A 19860-nucleotide genomic window follows, 5' to 3' on the forward strand; every position below is an offset into this window, starting at 1 on the left:
AAGCTCTTTCATGAAAATACAGAGTTCTGTTCTTCGCTTCCTGTCAGCTGCTTTTGTTAGGTGTATCTTTTGTTTTCCTGTGAGTGGCTTCTTCCTCATGGCTCCTATAACACAATGACTGTGGAGCAGCGGGAAATTCCACTCAGCTGTATCTCTTTTATAAGCACATACCAACAGCATAGCAGGTTGAATAATAAGCTCGTAATAGGTCATCAGAAAAACCCGACTAATTACACTTCACTTTATCTGAGGCAATCATTTATTTATTTCCTCTGGCCAGGTAAACGGTGGCAGATTCATGTGCAGGAACACAAGTTCTTATGGTAACCGCTTCTACACAGACAAACCTCTGTGGTAAACAGCGAGAACAGAGTTGTGAAACTGTACCTACTTCCCCATTGAGCCTATGGCCTGAAGCTACTTGTGCTATTAATACACTGTACTGTAGGTTATGCTGGTGTTGCCGTGGGCTATGTTAAAAACAAAGGTGAAGAAGTTTGATATAAAGTAATACTGCATATTTTCCTTCTTTAAATGAACAAGGTGTTTGTTTTAATATTGCATCATTAAAACTGTGATGTCTTAATGTCTGATGTCTGTGAGCATTAGTTACTCCAACACTGGTGGCATGAGTTGAGTCATTTTTGTTGCATTTCCGTATGTCATTACGAATAAAATCTTTTTTTCTTCAGCAAAAATAAAACCTCAAAACATTTAATATTTTTTTCATTTTACATCAGCAGATCAAATGCTGCTTTTAGTAATGTTGGAAATATCAAAAAGAAGATGAAATATATGTCAACAGTTAGTTGCGAAAATAAATAAATAAAGTAAAGTTGTAAATGTGTTTAATATGGTGTTGCTTTAACATGCAGGCCTAGCCGACGCATAGTTCCTACAACTTCTGATAGGCTAAGTAATTCTGATCAAAAGGGCAAGACAAATGATATAATGTGTATTAAATAAAAGCAGTGGTGGGAGAAGATCCTTCACTTGAGGAGATAAAGTGGAAATATAATATAAAATTCACTCCATTACAAGTAAAACTCCTGCATTGGCCTGTTCCACAGCAGACATTGTGACATGTGATATGCTTACTTTAATGGAACAAAGTCATCATGAACAGTATCAGCTCCACCTGTGCTTTCACTGCCATGTCTGCTGTGAAAAAAACACATTTAAATTGTTACTTATGTACATTATATTGTCAGCTGAGTATCCAAAGTAATCCAAAGTAATGATACTTAATATTTTATTCTGCTGTATTATTACGTGTATTGTGTCACTATCTTATTATTTATCTTGCCTTAATGTGTGCATTTTAATGTTTTAAAGTTTATTTTAACTACTTAACTTATTGTTGGGTAGTTTCTGGCACAAACTAAACTACTTCAAAATGCACGGAATGACCTGTTGTGTTGGTCCTTCAGGCACAAAGCCAAAAAAGTTGATCTTTTTACTGCAAGTGTTCCTGGAGTTTGGAACTTTGCTTTATTGTTTTACTCTATACTAGTTTCCTTATTTCCATTACTGCTTGAAAGCTTGTGACTTTCAGCTTGTGACTTTCAGCAACTGAGGAGCACAGGGAGGCAGCAGCACCAGGTTAAAAGCTTTGCCTTTGATTGAACCTAAACATACATAATGTTCCACCTTGTGTTTACTTATCTTATCACCCTCTATCTAACTAGTATTTATTTATCTGATTTGTATTGTGTCTGTGCTGTATTTATTTTTTGATTTATTAATGCATCATGTACAGCATGTTTACTTTGCCTTTGTGTATGAAATGTGCGCTACAGTTAAAACCACTTTGCCTTGCAGTTACTCCTCCACACCGACAGGGGTCAGGGTCGCCGGGCGGGCGCCGTTCTCCCTCCTCCGGCGTTGAGCAGAGAGGAAGAGGCTTTTTTATTTCCTGCCCAAGTGAACCAACCGGAACCAACACATCGGCCATTGAGGAGGATAAGTTGAAGACATCAGCGCTAAAGGCGGCTAGTCCGAAAGAAGACAATCCTTTATTTTCAATATATCGTTACCAGCCGGGTTCGTGCGGCTTAATGCTCCGTCACAGCGGAGACGTTTGATTCTGTCGCCGGGTTGTGGGGCCACAGAGAGTAGGGGGAAGATGCCATCTTTTTCATGGAGGTAACGCTGGAGATCAATAGTAACGTTAGCTAACTGGAAAATATGAGTTTTTGGGTGTGGATATGCTCGGCTGTTGACTTATATACTTGTCAGCGTGGCAATCACGTCGGTTAACTGTTCATTTCAGTTATGCGTTATTACTTTGACGGTCAATGTGTTTCTGAAGTCTGCAAACAAGCTGCTAGCTAAAAAATCCTGTGACACGAATAGTAGCTGTCCTAAGTTAGCTTTATGTTCCTACTGCATGTCTTTAATATGATACTGTATTCCTTTGATGAGCGTTAATAGAAACGGTCTCCCAGAGAGTCCCATATCTTGATAGCTGTGAAACTAAAGTGGAGAGCACTTCTACCTCTCACTTAAATGGAGTCACCCTATTTGTTAACACTCATCAAAATATGATAATGTGATTAAAACACTGCAGTGGCAATAAGGCTGAAAGTACTGTACAAGCAAGATAATCTGATGGGTCACATCATTTGGTGCAACACCGGTTTGGCTTGTTTCCCTTCCCACTGATGTGTTTACTATGAATAGATTTATTAATCCAGACCACACCCATCAGCAGCTATGTATATTATAACATATAGATATGTGGGACTGGTAAACGAGGGGATATTGTTGTCATATTATCTGCTGTCATAAAGCGTTAATCTTGCAAGACACAAGCACTCTCACTCCTCAGGTACATTTTTTGGCAGCTGTCTCTGTGTGCTTTTGGTGTGACAGCCTGTGGGTTGGCAGTGCAGTGCATTCCTTCATGTAATAAATTGCTTGTTCAGGGCCCAGGTCTCTCTGCAGTGGACCGCTGGCCGGCCGGGTCCCACACAAAGAGGCTCTGTTAGAGCCGGGCTCACAGGCCCCCCTGGGAGGAGGCCCCGCCTCACTTTGAATACCGATACACAGTCAGTGCCACGACAGCAAGGAGCACACCTTTTTCATAGAGAACTAGGGTTTCATCATGTGGGTAATGATGAAGCCAATCTAATATTTCCCGGCTAATTCAACAGGTTGTGGTTGTTTTTACGCGATGACCTGCCTTCACATACGGTCATGAAGAAAGGATAGTGATGGTGGTATTACATACTTTGCTGGAGAAAGCCAAGCCCCCGGGAATGGGGTTTGAGAACGGTTACTGCTGGTTATGTTGCAGATTCAGATTTGACTCGCAAAATATAACAATAATAATAGTATGCATTATTTATCATAAAACTGTCCAGCATCATAGAAATTAAATATCCACGTTGAACAGACATTAAGTATATTTAGGTACATTGTGCACTTGATGTAAAAATTTAAATGCAGTTTTATTGTTCAGTATTAATAGTTTTACTATAATAGTTAATAGTTTTACATAAGTAAGAAAGTTTTGAGTACTGTTATTAAAGGCTGTGTTATTATGTCACTTTATTAAGTTTAATATATTTATAATGCTAGAAGGTAACCCTTTAGATTCCCAATATGTGGTCAGTTTATCCAATTTATTTGGATTTGGCTGGTGCTGTAATCTTTTTTTGGAGATGTGAGAGCCGCTACGGCCCGGTCGGCATACTTCAATGAACCTATGGTGACAACTGTCTGCTGGTAAAATCATACTTAGTCGTTCTGAGGAAGAACTGCTGGACAGACGGACAGACACACACACGCACACACACACCCCTTGCTTTGCAGTTAGATTGTAAAATGTCTTTCTCAGGGCAGCACCTTCAGGTTTGTCTGCTTCATGATCTCCGTTTTGAAGCAATTCAGATGAGATTAAGAAAGTCGTAAACGGACATAAAAAGTACAATTCTTACCACTTGATATTCATCACTAGCATTGATATGATGTAATGTATTGATCATCTTAACTGTGTTTTACGGAGAGAATAAGTCTGAGTTAGTGATTCTCTGTGTACAATGTGGTCTGATATACCTTATTGTTTCACCCTGTAGGGTTTGCCCTGCATTCGTGCTGCTTCTCATCCCTTCCATCGTGGCTGCTGAGGAGTCGTCACTACTGGACGGCTGGCACGATGTTTGGATCTTGCGCTTCCTTGTCAACGTTCTGGGATACTCCACCATCATCATCCCCGGCTACTTCCTCATTAGCTACTTCAAGCGCACCAATTACTTGGAAACAGGTTTGGGCTTGTGATACAGACGTCTAATTTGGAGATGCATGCCAGTTAAAGAACACAAACTTGTTCCTTCCTGACCACCTCGATATCAAGTTCAATCATTTTTTTGAACGTTGTCTTTCAGGTAATGGGTTTTGTTTCCCTCTCATAAAGACCTGTGTGTTTGGCAGTGAGGCCAAAACAGGTCTGTTGGATGACGTGTCACTTGCACCCAGGAACGAGGGTGAATCCGGCTCGTCGGTCAGACAGGTCGTCAAATTAATCTTCTGTGCTGCCGGACTTCAGGTGGGGATCCTTCAACCGCTGCATGTGGTGTAATCCCATTAATCCCATGCACTGTCTTACTCTGTTTGTGCAGCTGTGGGAGAGTTGTTTCATGTTTGTTTTACAGTTTGCTCTGCTCTCAGCTTGACTCGCTATTTTAAAAGATGCTTAAGTGAAGTTTATATAAAGGGAGGTGCCGGGACACTGGTGCAGGACCGCAACTCTACCAAACGGAGCGCTACGTCAAAGGATGGGCCCATCTTAAAGTTGTACTTATCAATATTTGTATATTAACAAAGGACCAAATGACCGCATCTAATGTGACAGGGTTCGCTTGCTGAGACAAACCCACGAAGAGTTATCACCCAACTCTGCAGGCGCCCTCAGCTCTATAGAGCGTTTTAGTGTACATAAAGTTAAGCCGTGAACTTCATGGATCAATAAGTAGCTAAGGAGCCAAAAAAATCCACACTCCTTGTTATGTGCAAAAATGCGCTGTAAAGTTCTGCCATTAAAGGTTTTTTATTCGCCATTCAGAGAAAAGAAACGGCATCAAAAAACTATTTTTGATGTAAAGATAGAGTAGATCAATGTCTACATGAGCAGAGAATGACGTTACTCTCCCTCTGTGTGTTGTAATCGGAGCCTCTTTATGCTTTGTTTACATAGCCAGACAGGCCCCCGCGTGCCTTTTGCCTCATGTTTGTGCACGTGAGCGTGCCCCCTCTGGCTCACAGTCGCCGTTTAGTTTAGTGCCAACACTCCGGTTTTCTCTCAGGTAAACGCTGTTATCTCCGTCAGCACTGTTGCTTTAGTTAGCGCTGCTAGCACCGTTAGTGGCGCGCCTCAGCCGTAGCCATGTTGAGGCAGTAGTTATGCTCTCAATTGTTTAGCACCTTTTACGTTTTAAGTTCACCAAATCAAATGGATATATTTTAAAGCAAGAATCAACTTCAATGCTCAACTTTTACCGTACAAGTACACTCTTGAAATGCTTACGTCAGTTTTCTTATTCTTAGGTATCGTACCTGACATGGGGAGTCCTGCAAGAGAGGGTGATGACGCGTTCCTACGGAGCCACGACTCCAGAAGACGAGGGCGAGAAATTCAAGGACTCTCAGTTCTTGGTCTTCATGAACCGTATCCTGGCCCTGACCGTGTCGGGCCTGTGGTGCCTCCTGTTCAAGCAGCCTCGCCACGGAGCACCCATGTACAAGTACTCCTTCGCCTCGCTCTCCAACATCATGAGCAGCTGGTGCCAGTACGAGGCCCTCAAGTACATAAGCTTCCCAACTCAAGTCCTGGCCAAGGCCTCCAAGGTCATCCCCGTCATGCTCATGGGTAAGCTCGTCTCCCACAAGAGCTACGAGTACTGGGAGTACTTTACCGCCATGCTGATCTCAATGGGCGTCAGCATGTTCCTGCTGTCCAGCACGCCCAGCAAGCACCCGTCCACCGTCACCACCTTCAGCGGGGTCGTCATCCTCATCGGCTACATCGTCTTCGACAGCTTCACCTCCAACTGGCAGGACAACCTGTTCAAGTACAAAATGTCGGCGGTGCAGATGATGTTCGGGGTGAACCTGTTCTCCTGCCTCTTCACCGTCGGCTCGCTGCTTGAGCAGGGGGCGTTTTTCGACTCGGTGGCTTTCATGACGCGCCACTCCGAGTTCGCCTTTCACGCCGTGTTGCTGTCCGTGTGCTCGGCGTGCGGCCAGCTCTTCATCTTCTACACCATCAACCAGTTTGGTGCCGCAGTCTTCACCATCATTATGACCCTGCGGCAAGCTATCGCCATCCTCCTCTCTTGTTTCCTGTACGGTCACGCCGTTACCATAGTGGGTGGATTTGGCATCGCGGTAGTTTTCTTGGCACTTTTCTTACGGGTGTACGCACGTAGCCGCATGAAGTCGGGTCGGCGGTCAACACTGCCGCCCCCACAGAAAGTGTAGCACGCTGAAGTCGCACCAAACTGGGAACTGAGACCACGTTTTCTGTGGAGCTTTTTGTCTATTTGGTGTGTATCGGGTTGGTTTGTTTGTTTTTTACTGTTCTTTTCCATTTGTTTTTTTATTTTTCTTAGCAATGGTACAGAAAGGGATTTTTGAGGTTTTGACACTTACACCAAGATGCCCCCAAGGGGTCCATGTGATTTGTCACGTCAGCAGTCACAGAAGTTTTTGAGTGCCTGTAAGATTGTCTTATACACGAGTCCCAGACCATAGACTTTGCAAACTGCCTCTTCACCAATTTCACACTTAAAACAGTAGAATATTTTTTCCTAAACTCACCGTACGTGGCTTGTGCAGCCAAACGAAAACATTCTGAAAAATGTTGGAGATGTACGGCTAAGCCTTCATTTTCGAACATGAATGACTCAAAAGGACTAGTGTGTCGGATTTAGGGGGATCTACTGCCAGAAATGGAGCATGATATTCAATATTATGTTTCCAATATGTGTAAAAGAATCGTTGTTTTTCCCGTTAGCTTACAATGAGCCATTCATATCAACATAGGGAGCGGGTCCTCATTCACAGAGCCCGCCGTGTGTTTCTACCGTAGCCAAGAACAGACCAAACACTGGCTCTGGAGACGGCCTTTCGTGGCAGCTTGAATTACAACTTCACTAGATTAAACTAAACCCTGCACACGGGTCCTTTTTCAACTTTATCCCAAGTATTTGAACAAGAGTTCAGTAACGCTGAAACTTTCTACTTGTTGAGTTACAACAGCCAGACGCTTCTCTCAGTCCTCCGTGTTGGAGAGCAGGGGTCTTTATGTGGGATTTATACCTTGTAAAGCTGTAAACATAGCCTGAAAACATGGTGCACACATTACTGTTTAATTTAAGCTATATTAACATGTTATAGAGGGTGGTAAACAACAGTTTGTGTAATAAAGAGCGCACTTCTTATGAATTGTATCATTTTACCCCGACATCAGTGAACCAAATGCCGCTTGTGGGTACTTTTTGCACGGCGTTATTTTACGGAAAAACTTTTTTTGTTTGTTGTTGTCCTCTCAACACAGATTCTACTTAATATTTTAACTTTGGGCTAAAAAGTCTTGTAAATATATCTCTTAGTCAGTTTATTTCCAACTTGTCTGTCGTGTACTTTTGTAAAAGGACTGCTTCATGGGTTTTCACCGTCACATGTGAATGTTTGGAAGAACACTTAGTGGATGATGATGATGATGAAGATGATGAGGACATTTCCGTCATAAGGAGGTGAAGATGATGTTGGCCCAGGGGGAGTTTGCAGAACAGAATGCATACAAGGGAAGTGCAATTTTACTGGTACCTTGTTTTTATCATTCTATTTCCTCTGGTAACTGAATTAATAATAAAACATTAAATTAACTTAACACTATGAAGTTGAAGAGGTGTGATTTTACTGTTTCGCAGTGCTCGTGCTACAGAATTTGCCTCATGGCCGGTGCTGTGTGCTTTGCAGGTAATGCAATGAACATTTGTTATGTAGCACCATTCACACACAAACTGCACCTAAACGTGCTTTAGGTTTACGTATAATGAATGGCCACAAAATAAACGAATGAGCAAACAATTAAACTTTAAAATACATCCACATAGAAGCGAGTAAAATACCATTTTTAAAAATTATTTCAAAGATTTTGCAGAAGTATTTATGATTTAAAAAAAAAAAAAAAAACAAGGGTAAAAGTCTTCAGCCATGCTAGTAGCTCTGACTGTAACAAATGTCAGCAAAACCCAAAACTGTTGGACAGGTAAACCAAAGTCGTGGACGAATTGAACATTCTACCTGATGGTCACCCGACATGAAAAGTCCCGGGATCACCGGTCAGCCATTGGGATTTTAATATGTACAAAATGTTATGGCAGGACTGACAGACTGACGATGCTAATGTGCAAAGCTAATGTGGCTAAACATGGCGGCACAGTAGAAGTAACACATTTTAGCTGTAATTGTTTAACTGACTTGGGGAGTTCGGTGCCTACTTGTAAGTAAAAGCATGCACAAACGTCTTTGCACGTCTGCACTGCTTGGCAATATTAAGGATGTTGTTCTCGTTATGTTCCTCAAATTAGTCGATCATAAATACCCTGATGTCTTGCCCGAGGTGTCGTGTGCGGAGGAGGTGTCGTAAATTCTATGCACAGTTTATTTCTTTGCTTTGTTTTTGGCCAAATAACTAGAATCTCAGTTGGAGGAGATTTTGGTTGCAGTTTTCAAGGGAGTAAAGGGGGGCTCCGGCCTATGAGATAAACATCTATATAGCGTTGGGTGTCATCTGCAAATGGGTTTAAGTCGATGCAGGTTTTCCTCTCTGCCATCTCTCAACATTTCTTCCTCTCTCTCTCGAGTCTTATCAAGAAAAAAAACCATGTTATTTTCGAAACAAACTTGTCTGAGCGTCTTTGCATTCTACACTAATTCATAAACCAGACCACTTTTATGATTCACTGAACATCAAACTGAAGACAGTATTTGACTGTGTAGAGCGAGAAAACATTTCCCCTTTAGTTTATCAATCTCGCAGCTACTCGATGGGGAATTTCCCCGCACCTCTCATTTCTCAACCCCATCTGGTTTGGAGTTGTGTGCGTCACGATGTCAGCGTCTCCAGTCCTCTTTTTCAATAACGCAAATGAAAAACGAGATGCGGGGGGGACGCAGGCACGGAGACCTCTAGTTTCAGCCCCCAAAAAACCAGTCACTCTGGGCTCTCGATCTGACTGAAGGGATGAGTGTTTTTATTGTAACTTTTATTAGCCGGTGTTGGTATTTAACTGGTTTAGCAATGCCCGGCATGACTCGGGAGCTTCCAAAAACAATCGTCGTATTCTGTTCATACCTCATAGAGCAGGTGGACTTGGGCCTTTTTGGTTAGTTATTAGCTTTCTTGCTGAGAGACAGATGGGAAAATTTATAACAGTTAGGCTACATGTCTGGGCACTAAATATGAGCCTACTACTAGCTAACGTAGCTTAGCACAAAGACTGGAGACAGGGGACAACAGTAAGCCTTGTTCAGTCCAAAGTTGACCAATTCCACTAGGGGTTTCTGGGGGTTATGTGCCAGACTACTTGGCCAGGTCCAGTCACTTCCTGGAGTCTTTGCAGGTTGCAGGATAACTGGTCCTGACCAAGCAATATTTGGGCATGTTACCCTCTGAAAAACACTATTTGTATGGATGAACCTGGCTTTATAAGTGCTGGTGTGTGGGTTTTGTTACATTTGGACAGAGCCAGGCCAGCTGATTCCCCCTGTGTTAATGGTAGCTTCAGGGCACAGTCACACATGCACAAACGCAGCCAAGTGGGGTCAAACCACAAACACCGCTATGGTTGAGGCTGGGACTTCGCCGGTCAAACTTTCGATGATGTGAACGTTTTATTCGGCCCTTTGCTCGCATGCGATGGAAGTTAACTGGAGGCAAGTACCTGCATTAAGGCATGGCCACACATGCGCAAAACCAACATTGGCAGATATTTGCACACACACGTGTGGTTGACCAAACTTGGCACAAGTATGACTTGTGTGACTGACCCAGATGATGATCTTCTCATTTAAATTGGTTTTGGGGATCAAGAAGCAGCATTGGGACCACAAGGCTGCCCGTCTAACCTTTAGGCCACCACAGCTCACTCCTTTACTGTACATGTGGAGACTCCGTTACATCTAGTCATAAAGGTTGTCGTTTCCGTGGGTTGCTGCATGTTATACTTCATTACAAAAGGTTTTTTAATTCTCTTGATCTTGCTTCCCTCCTACTTAATGTGGGTGTTAATCCTGTTCCTTTACAAAGTGCTGTTAAATATGAGAAGTAACACTATGGCTCATGTGCGCAACAAAGTTGTTTCAGATCATGAGTAGTAATTGTGTTTTTTGTTTCTGACACCTTGCATTGTAAATGTCATGGAAACTTAATTACACCTCTTATGCACACAGGCCTGCAGCATGGTGCTCTTGCAGTATACATTGCAATACCACGCTTCATCTTATCTCATGGTATCTGCAGATCTTCAGTGGTATAAAAACCCGCAACCTCAGTTATTATCCCGGTGGCAGTAACACACTAAGGTACATAGAGACATGTCTGTGTGTGACTGAACAATATGCAGTCTTCCAGCTGACACATTTAAAGCAGCTTTCTTGGCATTTCTCAGAACAAGACAATACAGAGAGGCGAGATGACAGACTACAAAGGTCATAAGAACTGTGACACTGCAAGCAAATGTGAAACACCAGGAACCTCCCCCTTAACTAAGGCACTCAGCATTTGTGGGTTGAGAACAGCTTTACACACAGGAGTCAAATGTTTCCACAGGAAGTCGTTTGTTGAAACAAAAGCAGGTCCGACCAAATTCACCTTTCACATTCGTGAGGGAAACCTGCACTGACTCTTGATGAACTCAACCAGGAAATTTCCACCAGCTGAACCAGATCGAGAGCTCACTACAGACCCGGGGCAGCTCTTTCAAGTCACCAGACATCAGCATCCTGTATTAACATTGCTACACATATTATATAAGTGTCATTCTTAAAAGACATCTTTTTCTGGCCATTTTTCAGTACATTTCTTGTCAACTTTGTTTTTTAAGGTCAAGAATGAAATTAGAAACTCTATGTAGAATAGTAGTGAGACGTATCTAGAGATTCAATGTTAACACATACACACAAAATAAAACATTCATTTTTACAACCATTATCTCGCCAGGAAAGATCCCGCCATCAGTCGCGTGCGTGTGCTTCAGTCATGGCTGCTTGCTGAAGGACATCTTGGTGACTCACACTTTCTCAAAAACACTGGCCATTTTGGGGCCGCTAGTGATAATACAGCTGTGTGCATCTCCGGCCAACCATCTGCTACTCTGTGCCCAGGGACACAGTGGGAGTGGGAGGGGGAGGGGGGACAGTTTGTTCACTTTTATTGTTTGGGACGGTGTGTTTGGCTAACAGCTAACGGAGCTACTAGTGCGCACACTGCTGAGTACATCGCCGCCACTGAAAGGCCGCTGCTACGGGCAGACAGCTTGGTGAGTTAAATGTTTTGGAAAGATTGTATGAAATGTCTTACGTCGCTGCTTGTTTTTGAGGTTGAATGAAGGTGTGTTTTTAAGTGTGGGTTGTATTCAGTTAATCACACGATACAGCAGTGGTCATTGCAGACACACCTGGCGGAGATCTGCACTCTACTGAGGGCCATTATGTGGCGAGTACTCACACATATCATTTGTCAAATCTATCATTATGCAAATGATTTGTAGATGCAGCAGATTAAGGAGGTGGTCAAGTTAAGAAGGCGTTACAAAGAAAAACAAAAAACGTTTTCAGCATGTTTCTGAATGACACGGCTGAAGTTCCGACTATCACTTTGACTAGAGCGAGTGTGAGTTGTGTGCTCAGGAGGGACAAACACCCACGTGTCACCGTTTCTACTGATGAGCAGAAAAGATGCTGCCGCCCCCTCAAACTTGTGTGAAACACATGACTTCCAGGAAAACTACTTATTTCACATTTCCCCCAAAGAGTTCAAGTGATGCCTCACTTTCAGGAAACTCGCACATGGCAGTATTTTACAATGCGTGGCATATTGCTTTACCCACATGTTGCTGGTATCACGTCATTTTTTTTTGCATTGTGGTTGAAAAAGATTTTTTAATGAACACATCTACATTTCCTGATAACTATCGGATGTGGCCATAGTAATACAGAATAAAAAAAAATAATGTTTCCGTGTGCGACATTTCTATAACAGGTTTACATGACACATTTCTATAACAGGTTCACCTGACACCACATTCCTGATGTCTAACAATGCAATTTAACCTCATTTCAGTTCAACCTGCCCATCAAGCCAATGGGAACACAATGCAGTTTAAAGCATGGTTAAGCAGGTAAGTGTCTGCTCTTGGTTTGGGTAGGCGGTTATTAGAGAAGATGTATAGAGGTTAGGTTAGAGACTAGTCATGTCAGACTTAACCACCGCAGGACCTACTGGTTGGCACCAAATGACCAATTAAGGATATTTTGAGGAGCTTTTCCCACCCAGCTAAGAATATATTTTAGTCCTTTGAGGCATATTCTTTCACATAAACCAAACACTTGCAGGTGTGACCATGGAAGTGTTGCATTTGACAATTTTAAACTGTGAAGAGGCCCCATTTGTTTTTGTCGACTACATTTGCATCTCATACCAGCTGTACAGAGTATTTACTAAAGCCCTAGTCTGTCCAATACACTGTCTTTTCTAGTGTTTATAATCAGTTGAAATTAAGATTTACCCCAAAACTGTAAATTCTATACTACTTGTAATTATGGAGCATTACCGCCACCTTGTGGTCACCTGGAAGAACAATCTAAACTAGTTTTAACCCAGAACGTTAATTTCCCAAATGTTATTAAAAAGGAAAAACCTACAAGGTTGTAGATTTAAAATGGTGCAAGAGAAGAAATAATTTGTCATAGACGGTATAAATTTAAACGAGACAAAAGCATAAGGTATTATAGCTTTAATTTTTTTTGCAAAACAAGACTTGGAATACAGACAAGCCTGGACTCGGGCAAAGGAATCATACAGTCGTCTCTCCATGCAGCGTGCAGTGTTGCACATGAGCAGAACCTCCCGAACCCTCCACCAGAACCGATCTGATAATGGAATGTACCATTCCCATGTTGACACACTTACCGCTCCAACATTTAAAACTCAGTGCAACAGGGTACTTGTTAAAACATGTGTTGTCACCTTGAACTTAAACAGCAAAAACCAAAACTGCTTTTCTTAAAGGTCTTGCAGAGTACTGCTCTGGACGAGAGAGCAACACTGGTCCACCACACAACATGAATGACTATTTTTTTGCAGTTACTGCAGTTTTAGAGGATGAACAATTGAAAAGTGAGGCTAAAGTGTTAGAAATCTTGGGTGGGGGAGTGTTGGTTTAATCAACTTCTTCCATGCGTGAAGCATCATCATCTTCACCGTCACCTTCTAGGGGAGGAATCGTATCTGGGATGGATGCAGCGGTTACCTCCTCTGGAATGACATCATCGTCATCGATACCTACAGGTACAAGAATCGGTATTTGTTAGAGATCAATACAAGTAAAGTAACGAGCGTGTAAAAAAACCCAAAAAAAAACACCAATGTTGACCGGTTGCGTCTCCTTACCCAGTCCGAGTTTGATCATTCTGTAGATGCGGTTGGAGTGGGTCTGTGGGTCGTCCAGGGAGAACCCTGAGGACAGCAGGGCGGTTTCGAACAGCAGGATGACGAGGTCCTTCACTGCCTTGTCGTTCTTGTCGGCATCTGCCTTCTGCCTGAGAGTCTCCACGATGGGGTGGTCCGGGTTTATCTCCAGGTGTTTCTTGGCCATCATGTAGCCCATGGTGGAGTTATCCCTGAGTGCCTGGGCCTTCATGATCCTCTCCATGTTGGCTGTCCAGCCGTAAGTGCTGGTCACAATACAGCAGGGTGAAGACACCAGTCTGTTTGACACGGTTACCTGATAGAGAGCCAAGCAGAGGACATTAGGACTCAACACATGCATAGCTGATCCAATCTAAAATGAGTTAATAAAACCATGCAGAGCAGTCATGTTAGAAATAAATGCTCAACACACCAGCATGGCTAATTCCACATCAACATTTGTATACAAACGCATTGTAGTTTCACATCCGTTAAACCAAAGGGCAAATAATTAAACAGGCATCTGTTAGATCACACAGAGTTGCACTAAAAAAAAAAAAAAGGGTGACTTTACATCTCCACAATCATGGAGAAGTCACTGGTCAAAAACACATTTGTAAGTGAAAAACTCATTCGGGACACACAAAAGACTTGAGGGGCCTCCTTGCAGATGTATAAAACTCACCAGAATACAAGTTAGGACCAGTTAGGGCACCTGTTTCCAAACAAAACAGTGTCAACTGGAGTTCATAACGACCTCAATCCTACTGCATGAAGGGAAATTTAGGTTAAAATGAATATCAACTCATTGAGATTACTGACCTTCTCCACTTTCTTGTCAAGGATCTCCTTCATGAGCTTGCAGAGGTTCTCAAACTTAGCCTTATCCTCCTCCATCTTCTTCTTCTCCTCCTCATCCTCTGGCAGCTCCAGACCCTCCTTGGTAACAGACACCAGGCTCTTGCCATCGAACTCCTTCAACTGCTGGACACAGTACTCGTCAATGGGCTCCGTCATGTACAGAACCTCAAAGCCACGCTTGCGGACGCGCTCAACGAAGGCGGAGTTGGCCACCTGATCCTTGCTCTCACCTGAAGAAGTCAAGTAAGCATCAGCGTTATCCTCACAGATTTAACATTGGCTTATAAATAAAGGTTCACTTATGTTTCCGTGTGCCACAAAGCTTCTAAACAAGTTAATGGCATCAGAAAAAAAAAAATCTGCTTTTTCAGAGCCCAACGCACCAGTGATGTAGTAGATGGACTTCTGGTTTTCCTTCATGCGGGTCAGGTACTCTGTGAGGGAGGTGGTCTCGTCTCCAGACTGGGAGCTGTGGTAACGCAGCAGCTCAGACAGCTTCTTGCGGTTTTGAGAGTCTTCATGGATGCCCAGCTACAGATTTAACAAATATGATTACATGCTCATACAAAAACAATCCCACACAACAGTACCGGATATCAAGACACAAGATTAATTGATCACGCCGCTGTTGCATTGTCTTGCAAATACTCTCCAATCAGGATACGAGTTACTAATCAAGTAATTTATCTACAGCTCTAAGTGACTAGTCTACTGCACATAAGCACAGTACCAAGTGTAGTATACATAAGAGCCTTTTACACTAGACCAACTGCATGAGATGTACTACACTGAGCCTGTATAAAGTACGGCTAATAACAAGCTCTGACTAGACTGCCTCAGAAAGCGGGAGGGTACAGTTAAGATTAAAGAATAAAAGGTAAACCTTATGAGTCCATAGAGATGCACTGAAGCCATAAGGAGCACATTATGAAAGAGTAACTTTCATTTAAAACTTTTAAAAATTCTACGCAGCATTTAACGTGTGCATTTAGGATACCTTGATGTTCTTGGAGAAGCCTTCGTATAACTTCTTGTAGTTCTCCCGGTCTTCAGCCAGCTCAGCAAACAGCTCCAGACACTTCTTGACAATGTTCTTGCGAATGACCTTGAGGATCTTGCTCTGCTGCAGCATTTCTCTGGAGATGTTCAGGGGGAGGTCCTCTGAGTCGACCACGCCGCGAACAAAGTCTGGAGATCAACACAACACATGGCTTATTGAAACCATCTTAACTATTCAATCTTTGTATCCATCTTAGCAAAACTGCTTTATTGGGGTACATGTATAATCATGCAGCGATGTAGAACAGAACTTACTCAGGTACTCTGGGATGAGCTCTTCACAGTTGTCCATGATAAAAACTCTCCTGACGTACAGCTTGATGTTATTCTTCTTTTTCTTGTTCTCAAAGAGGTCAAAAGGTGCACGGCGGGGAATGAAGAGCAGGGCACGGAACTCCAGCTGGCCCTCCACTGAGAAGTGCTGCAAAGAAGAAAATAACTCAGATTAGTTTGACTTTATTTCAGCATATGAACCATTCAACAGCAGTTATATTTATTGCAAAGTTTACCTTGACAGCCAGGTGATCCTCCCAGTCGTTAGTCAGACTCTTGTAGAACTCTCCATACTCTTCATTTGTGATGTCGTCGGGGTTCCTGGTCCAGATGGGCTTGGTCTTGTTCAGCTCCTCCTCGTCGATGTACTTCTCCTTGATCTTCTTCTTCTTCTTGTCTTTGTCCTTGGTGTCTTCCTCATCGTCTGATCCTACATCCTCGATCTTTGGCTTGTCCTCGCCCTCTTTCTCTTCCTTCTCTTCCTTCTCTGGCTTTTCCTCCTCTGCCTCGTCGTCACTGATCTCCTTTTCACGCTCTTTCTCAACCTGCGAATTAAAAGAAGAGTTCAACTTAACCGATACGCAAACCGTTTTAACTAGCCAAAACCAAAATGTCAAAAAGCAATACTTACAAACAGGGTGATGGGGTAGCCGATGAACTGCGAGTGCTTCTTGACAATTTCCTTGATCCTCTTCTCCTCAATGTACTCCGTCTGGTCATCCTTCAAGTGCAAGATGATCCTTGTTCCACGACCAATGGACGCGCCTGTGAATAGGATAGTACAGCTATGAGGACAGGAGCTAGTAGATGTCTAAGTGGTACTGCGCATTCACACTGCAACTAGACCTTCTGCCATTACTTAATGCTGAACGTTAACCTAAGGAACTAGGCAATGGCAAATAAAATCAAACTATTCCAAGATATTGAACATCTTAAATAAAATAAGTTTGCATAGGGTCCAACAACTAGCTGAATGATGCAACCAATGTGTCAGGTACATTACATGCATGTCATAACCCTTTGTAAATGGCATAATCAGAAATAGTTGGTGCAAATAGTCAAATGTTGCAACTGTAGCAGGACACGTACCAGTGTCGACCTTGACGGTGAAAGAACCGCCAGCAGAGGACTCCCAGATGTACTGCTCATCATCATTGTGTTTGGTGATGACAACCACCCTCTCGGCAGTCAGGTAGGCAGAGTAGAATCCCACACCAAACTGACCAATCATGGAGATGTCAGCTCCAGCCTAGAGGGAACAAAATTGTTGCTATTTAACACCGACCAAATATACGGTTACATCAGAGTGTTCTTGTCATGTGATATTTGATCGATTTTCCACATGCAGCCATCTAAATCATGTTCCTAGTCTTACCTGAAGGGCCTCCATGAAGGCCTTGGTGCCAGACTTGGCGATGGTACCCAGGTTGTTAATCAGGTCGGCTTTGGTCATGCCGATTCCAGTGTCGGTGAGGGTCAGGGTGCGCTCTTCTTTGTTGGGGATGATTTCAATTTTCAGATCCTTGCCACTGTCCATCTTGGTTGGATCAGTCAAGCTTTCATAGCGGATTTTATCCAAAGCCTGAAAAAACACATTGACAAAAATACAGCAATACTTTAGATATCATTTCAAGCATCATCACAATAAATTAAAAAAAATCAATACCTCTACATTAATAATGAAATACCCTGTCAAAACACAGGCATCTGAAAGTTAAAAGCCAAATCAATATGTAAAAACAATGCCAAGCTCCGGCAGGCTTACATCAGAGGCATTGGAGATCAACTCCCTAAGGAAGATCTCTTTGTTGGAGTAGAAGGTGTTGATGATCAGGGACATCAGCTGAGCGATCTCTGCCTGGAAGGCAAAGGTCTCAGCCTCCTCCTCTTGGTGCATTTCTTCAGGCATCTGCACAAAAGGAAATAGAGTAATGTTTAGCAAATCATTGGTTTAACGGGTACAAATGGCAATTTGGAAAAAGGGATGATGATCAAAACACAACAACTCAGTAGAAGCCAACCACAAACCTGCAAAAAACAGCTAAAATGGCCATGTTTAAGTGTGAGATTCATTCTGCTTCAAAGTGACAACTCATTTGGCTCCATTAGAGGAATAATCATCAGAATTAGATCATGTCAACAAGCCGGTTTGGGGAAAATTGGACCTCTGCCATAGTGTTGCTACAAATCGGTGGAAGCGGCCATTAACCAACATGGCGTCGAGTGACAGACAATGGACTCCGCAAACACGTGTTGAGGGGCGGCTACAGACAAAAATAAGGATAACATTAGGAAATGCGGCGCCGTACGTTCACTTGTAATAAAAAAACGTCACGAAGTTTAACGTTAAAAGCCACGTGGGTACGACAATAAACGTGAGGTTACGATAAAGCGGCCTTATCTAATCAACCGTAAAAAATACACAACAATGACTAATATGAGCTATTTTAGGTTACAACATAAATATGAGGCCATATGTTAAAAGCCCATATCAGTTTTATAGTAATTAGTCAACTGGACGTCAACAGATAATCGTTTAAAACCGATATCAAACCCGAGAAATTACCGTAATACTTTAGGTAAAATGTTGAGGTGACGATATTTGGCTGTGAAATGAGGACCCGGTTCTATGATCTGGTCCGGTATCGGATGCATGTTCTTACGGTTATCTCTAGCTAAATAATCCGCGATGTCATCTTCACCACACCACACCTGCCTTAGTGCAACCTAAGCCCGGCCTAACAGTGCGGCACGGAGCCGCATTTATATAATGGGCATCTCAAATCGTCAAGCAGTACATGAAATGTCTACATAGTTACGATAAAACATTACGAAATATGTGAACGGACAGCAGTCAACGTTCATTTGTTAGCTGTAACGTTAGCCCACGAGACAGTTATCAAGCTAAGGTTACCGTCGTGACTCAGGAGCTCGCATCGTGGTTTACAAGCAGCCATAGTTGAGTAATGGGTTAGCAAAAACACGCATTAAAAAGAGCACAATGTGTCCCATGTGTAAGCAAGTTACTCGTGTCCATACCTTGTTTATTCCGTTGACTTATCTTGAATAAATGCCACCAATATGTAGTCCCTTCTGCTCTCTGACGCAGGGAAATGGAAAGGAACTTCCTTTTAACAGACCGGAATCTTTATACTCAATCGTTTCAGTGTGCGGCCGTATCCCTCCGCGGTGCACCATCTACCACTGGAACTACGCTATGGGTAGAAGACAGACAAACCCGACTGTTTGATTATGATAATTCAAATAAATGTATACAGAGCTAGTACATAATATTGATTTAATCTGAAAATTGTATAATATTGAAAGACTTAAATGTGTAAAGTACACCTTGTATATTTTAAAATACTGCAATATAACTAAGAAAGTCAGTTCCTGTGCCTAACGCAACATTGCTGCCACCTTGTGGCGGTTTATGCCAAAATGACAGAACTAGATGATACTGGATAGACCAACATTTTAGTGACGACTAGTCTTTACTACTGTCGCCACATACTATCAAGGCAAAAAATACCTGCACCAACCTAATACACATGTTCAATCAAAATCACGAGTACATCGTTTATTTCATTGCAAAGAGTGAGGGTCTTTTCAATCTGATGGAGGAATATTTTAAACCAAGAGGGTGTGCTTCGTTTCTTCTAGCACTTTCCACGAAAAAAAAACCCGCCTAAAGTGACGTCACGGCTTGTCAGACGCAGCCCATCGCGGCCCAGCTGCTGTCACGAGCTATACCGACAACACAAACACCATAGTAACCAACCGCTTTAACGTTCTTTAGAGTGATAATATACACATAAATACATTATAGCGCTACCTGGTCTGATGATGTGATGATTCCTGCGTTAATCAAAATATATTTTATATATTATAAAGCGTCGAGCAAGGCTAATAAAGCCGGTGAAATTCTAATTTTAAAGGTAAACTATGTCAATGAAGGCCTCAGGCCT

At 42.6% G+C, this 19860-nt stretch overlaps 2 protein-coding genes across 3 annotated transcripts; one reads left to right on the forward strand and one right to left on the reverse strand.

Moving 5' to 3' along the window:
* The first annotated feature begins 1928 nt into the window (after positions 1-1928).
* Positions 1929-7899, forward strand: slc35b2 (solute carrier family 35 member B2). Its single transcript, XM_076083898.1, has 4 exons — positions 1929-2145; positions 4080-4267; positions 4389-4549; positions 5548-7899. Exons 1-4 carry the CDS (start codon positions 2126-2128, stop codon positions 6478-6480), a joined length of 1302 nt encoding a protein of 433 aa, XP_075940013.1. The 5' UTR covers positions 1929-2125; the 3' UTR covers positions 6481-7899.
* Positions 7900-13010: 5111 nt separating this feature from the next.
* hsp90ab1 (heat shock protein 90, alpha (cytosolic), class B member 1) lies at positions 13011-19088 on the reverse strand. 2 transcript variants are annotated; one of them, XM_076083896.1, is made up of 12 exons: positions 18932-19088; positions 17658-17801; positions 17268-17474; positions 16982-17141; positions 16524-16657; positions 16129-16437; positions 15875-16040; positions 15558-15748; positions 14944-15091; positions 14522-14790; positions 13682-14015; positions 13011-13573 (listed from the first exon to the last, which is right to left on the reverse strand). In XM_076083896.1, exons 2-12 carry the CDS (start codon positions 17799-17801, stop codon positions 13452-13454), a joined length of 2184 nt encoding a protein of 727 aa, XP_075940011.1. In that variant the 5' UTR covers positions 18932-19088; the 3' UTR covers positions 13011-13451. The 2 variants fall into 2 exon arrangements, with proteins under 2 accessions (XP_075940011.1, XP_075940012.1); XM_076083897.1 differs by lacking the exon at positions 13011-13573 and adding an exon at positions 14385-14414 and having other exon boundaries at positions 13909-14015.
* Between the last annotated feature and the right edge of the window lie 772 nt (positions 19089-19860).

This window comes from Anarhichas minor, unplaced genomic scaffold (genome assembly GCF_050575085.1).
Source record: "Anarhichas minor isolate MPS153535 unplaced genomic scaffold, ASM5057508v1 ptg000136l, whole genome shotgun sequence".
NCBI lineage: Eukaryota > Metazoa > Chordata > Actinopteri > Perciformes > Anarhichadidae > Anarhichas > Anarhichas minor.

What these genes read in the sequence shown, in the direction of transcription:
- hsp90ab1 (XM_076083896.1), bottom strand. Translation starts at nt 17,801, where the DNA reads ATGCCTGAAGAAATGCACCAAGAGGAGGAGGCTGAGACCTTTGCCTTC. An exon ending in GCTCATCCCAGAGTACCTGA is followed by an intron (nt 15,749 to 15,874) that starts GTAAGTTCTGTT and finishes GTTGATCTCCAG; the next exon opens with ACTTTGTTCGCGGCGTGGTC. An exon ending in GTCCATCTACTACATCACTG is followed by an intron (nt 14,791 to 14,943) that starts GTGCGTTGGGCT and finishes TGACTTCTTCAG; the next exon opens with GTGAGAGCAAGGATCAGGTG.
- slc35b2 (XM_076083898.1), top strand. Translation starts at nt 2,126, where the DNA reads ATGCCATCTTTTTCATGGAG. An exon ending in CACCAATTACTTGGAAACAG is followed by an intron (nt 4,268 to 4,388) that starts GTTTGGGCTTGT and finishes GTTGTCTTTCAG; the next exon opens with GTAATGGGTTTTGTTTCCCT. An exon ending in TCTGTGCTGCCGGACTTCAG is followed by an intron (nt 4,550 to 5,547) that starts GTGGGGATCCTT and finishes TCTTATTCTTAG; the next exon opens with GTATCGTACCTGACATGGGG.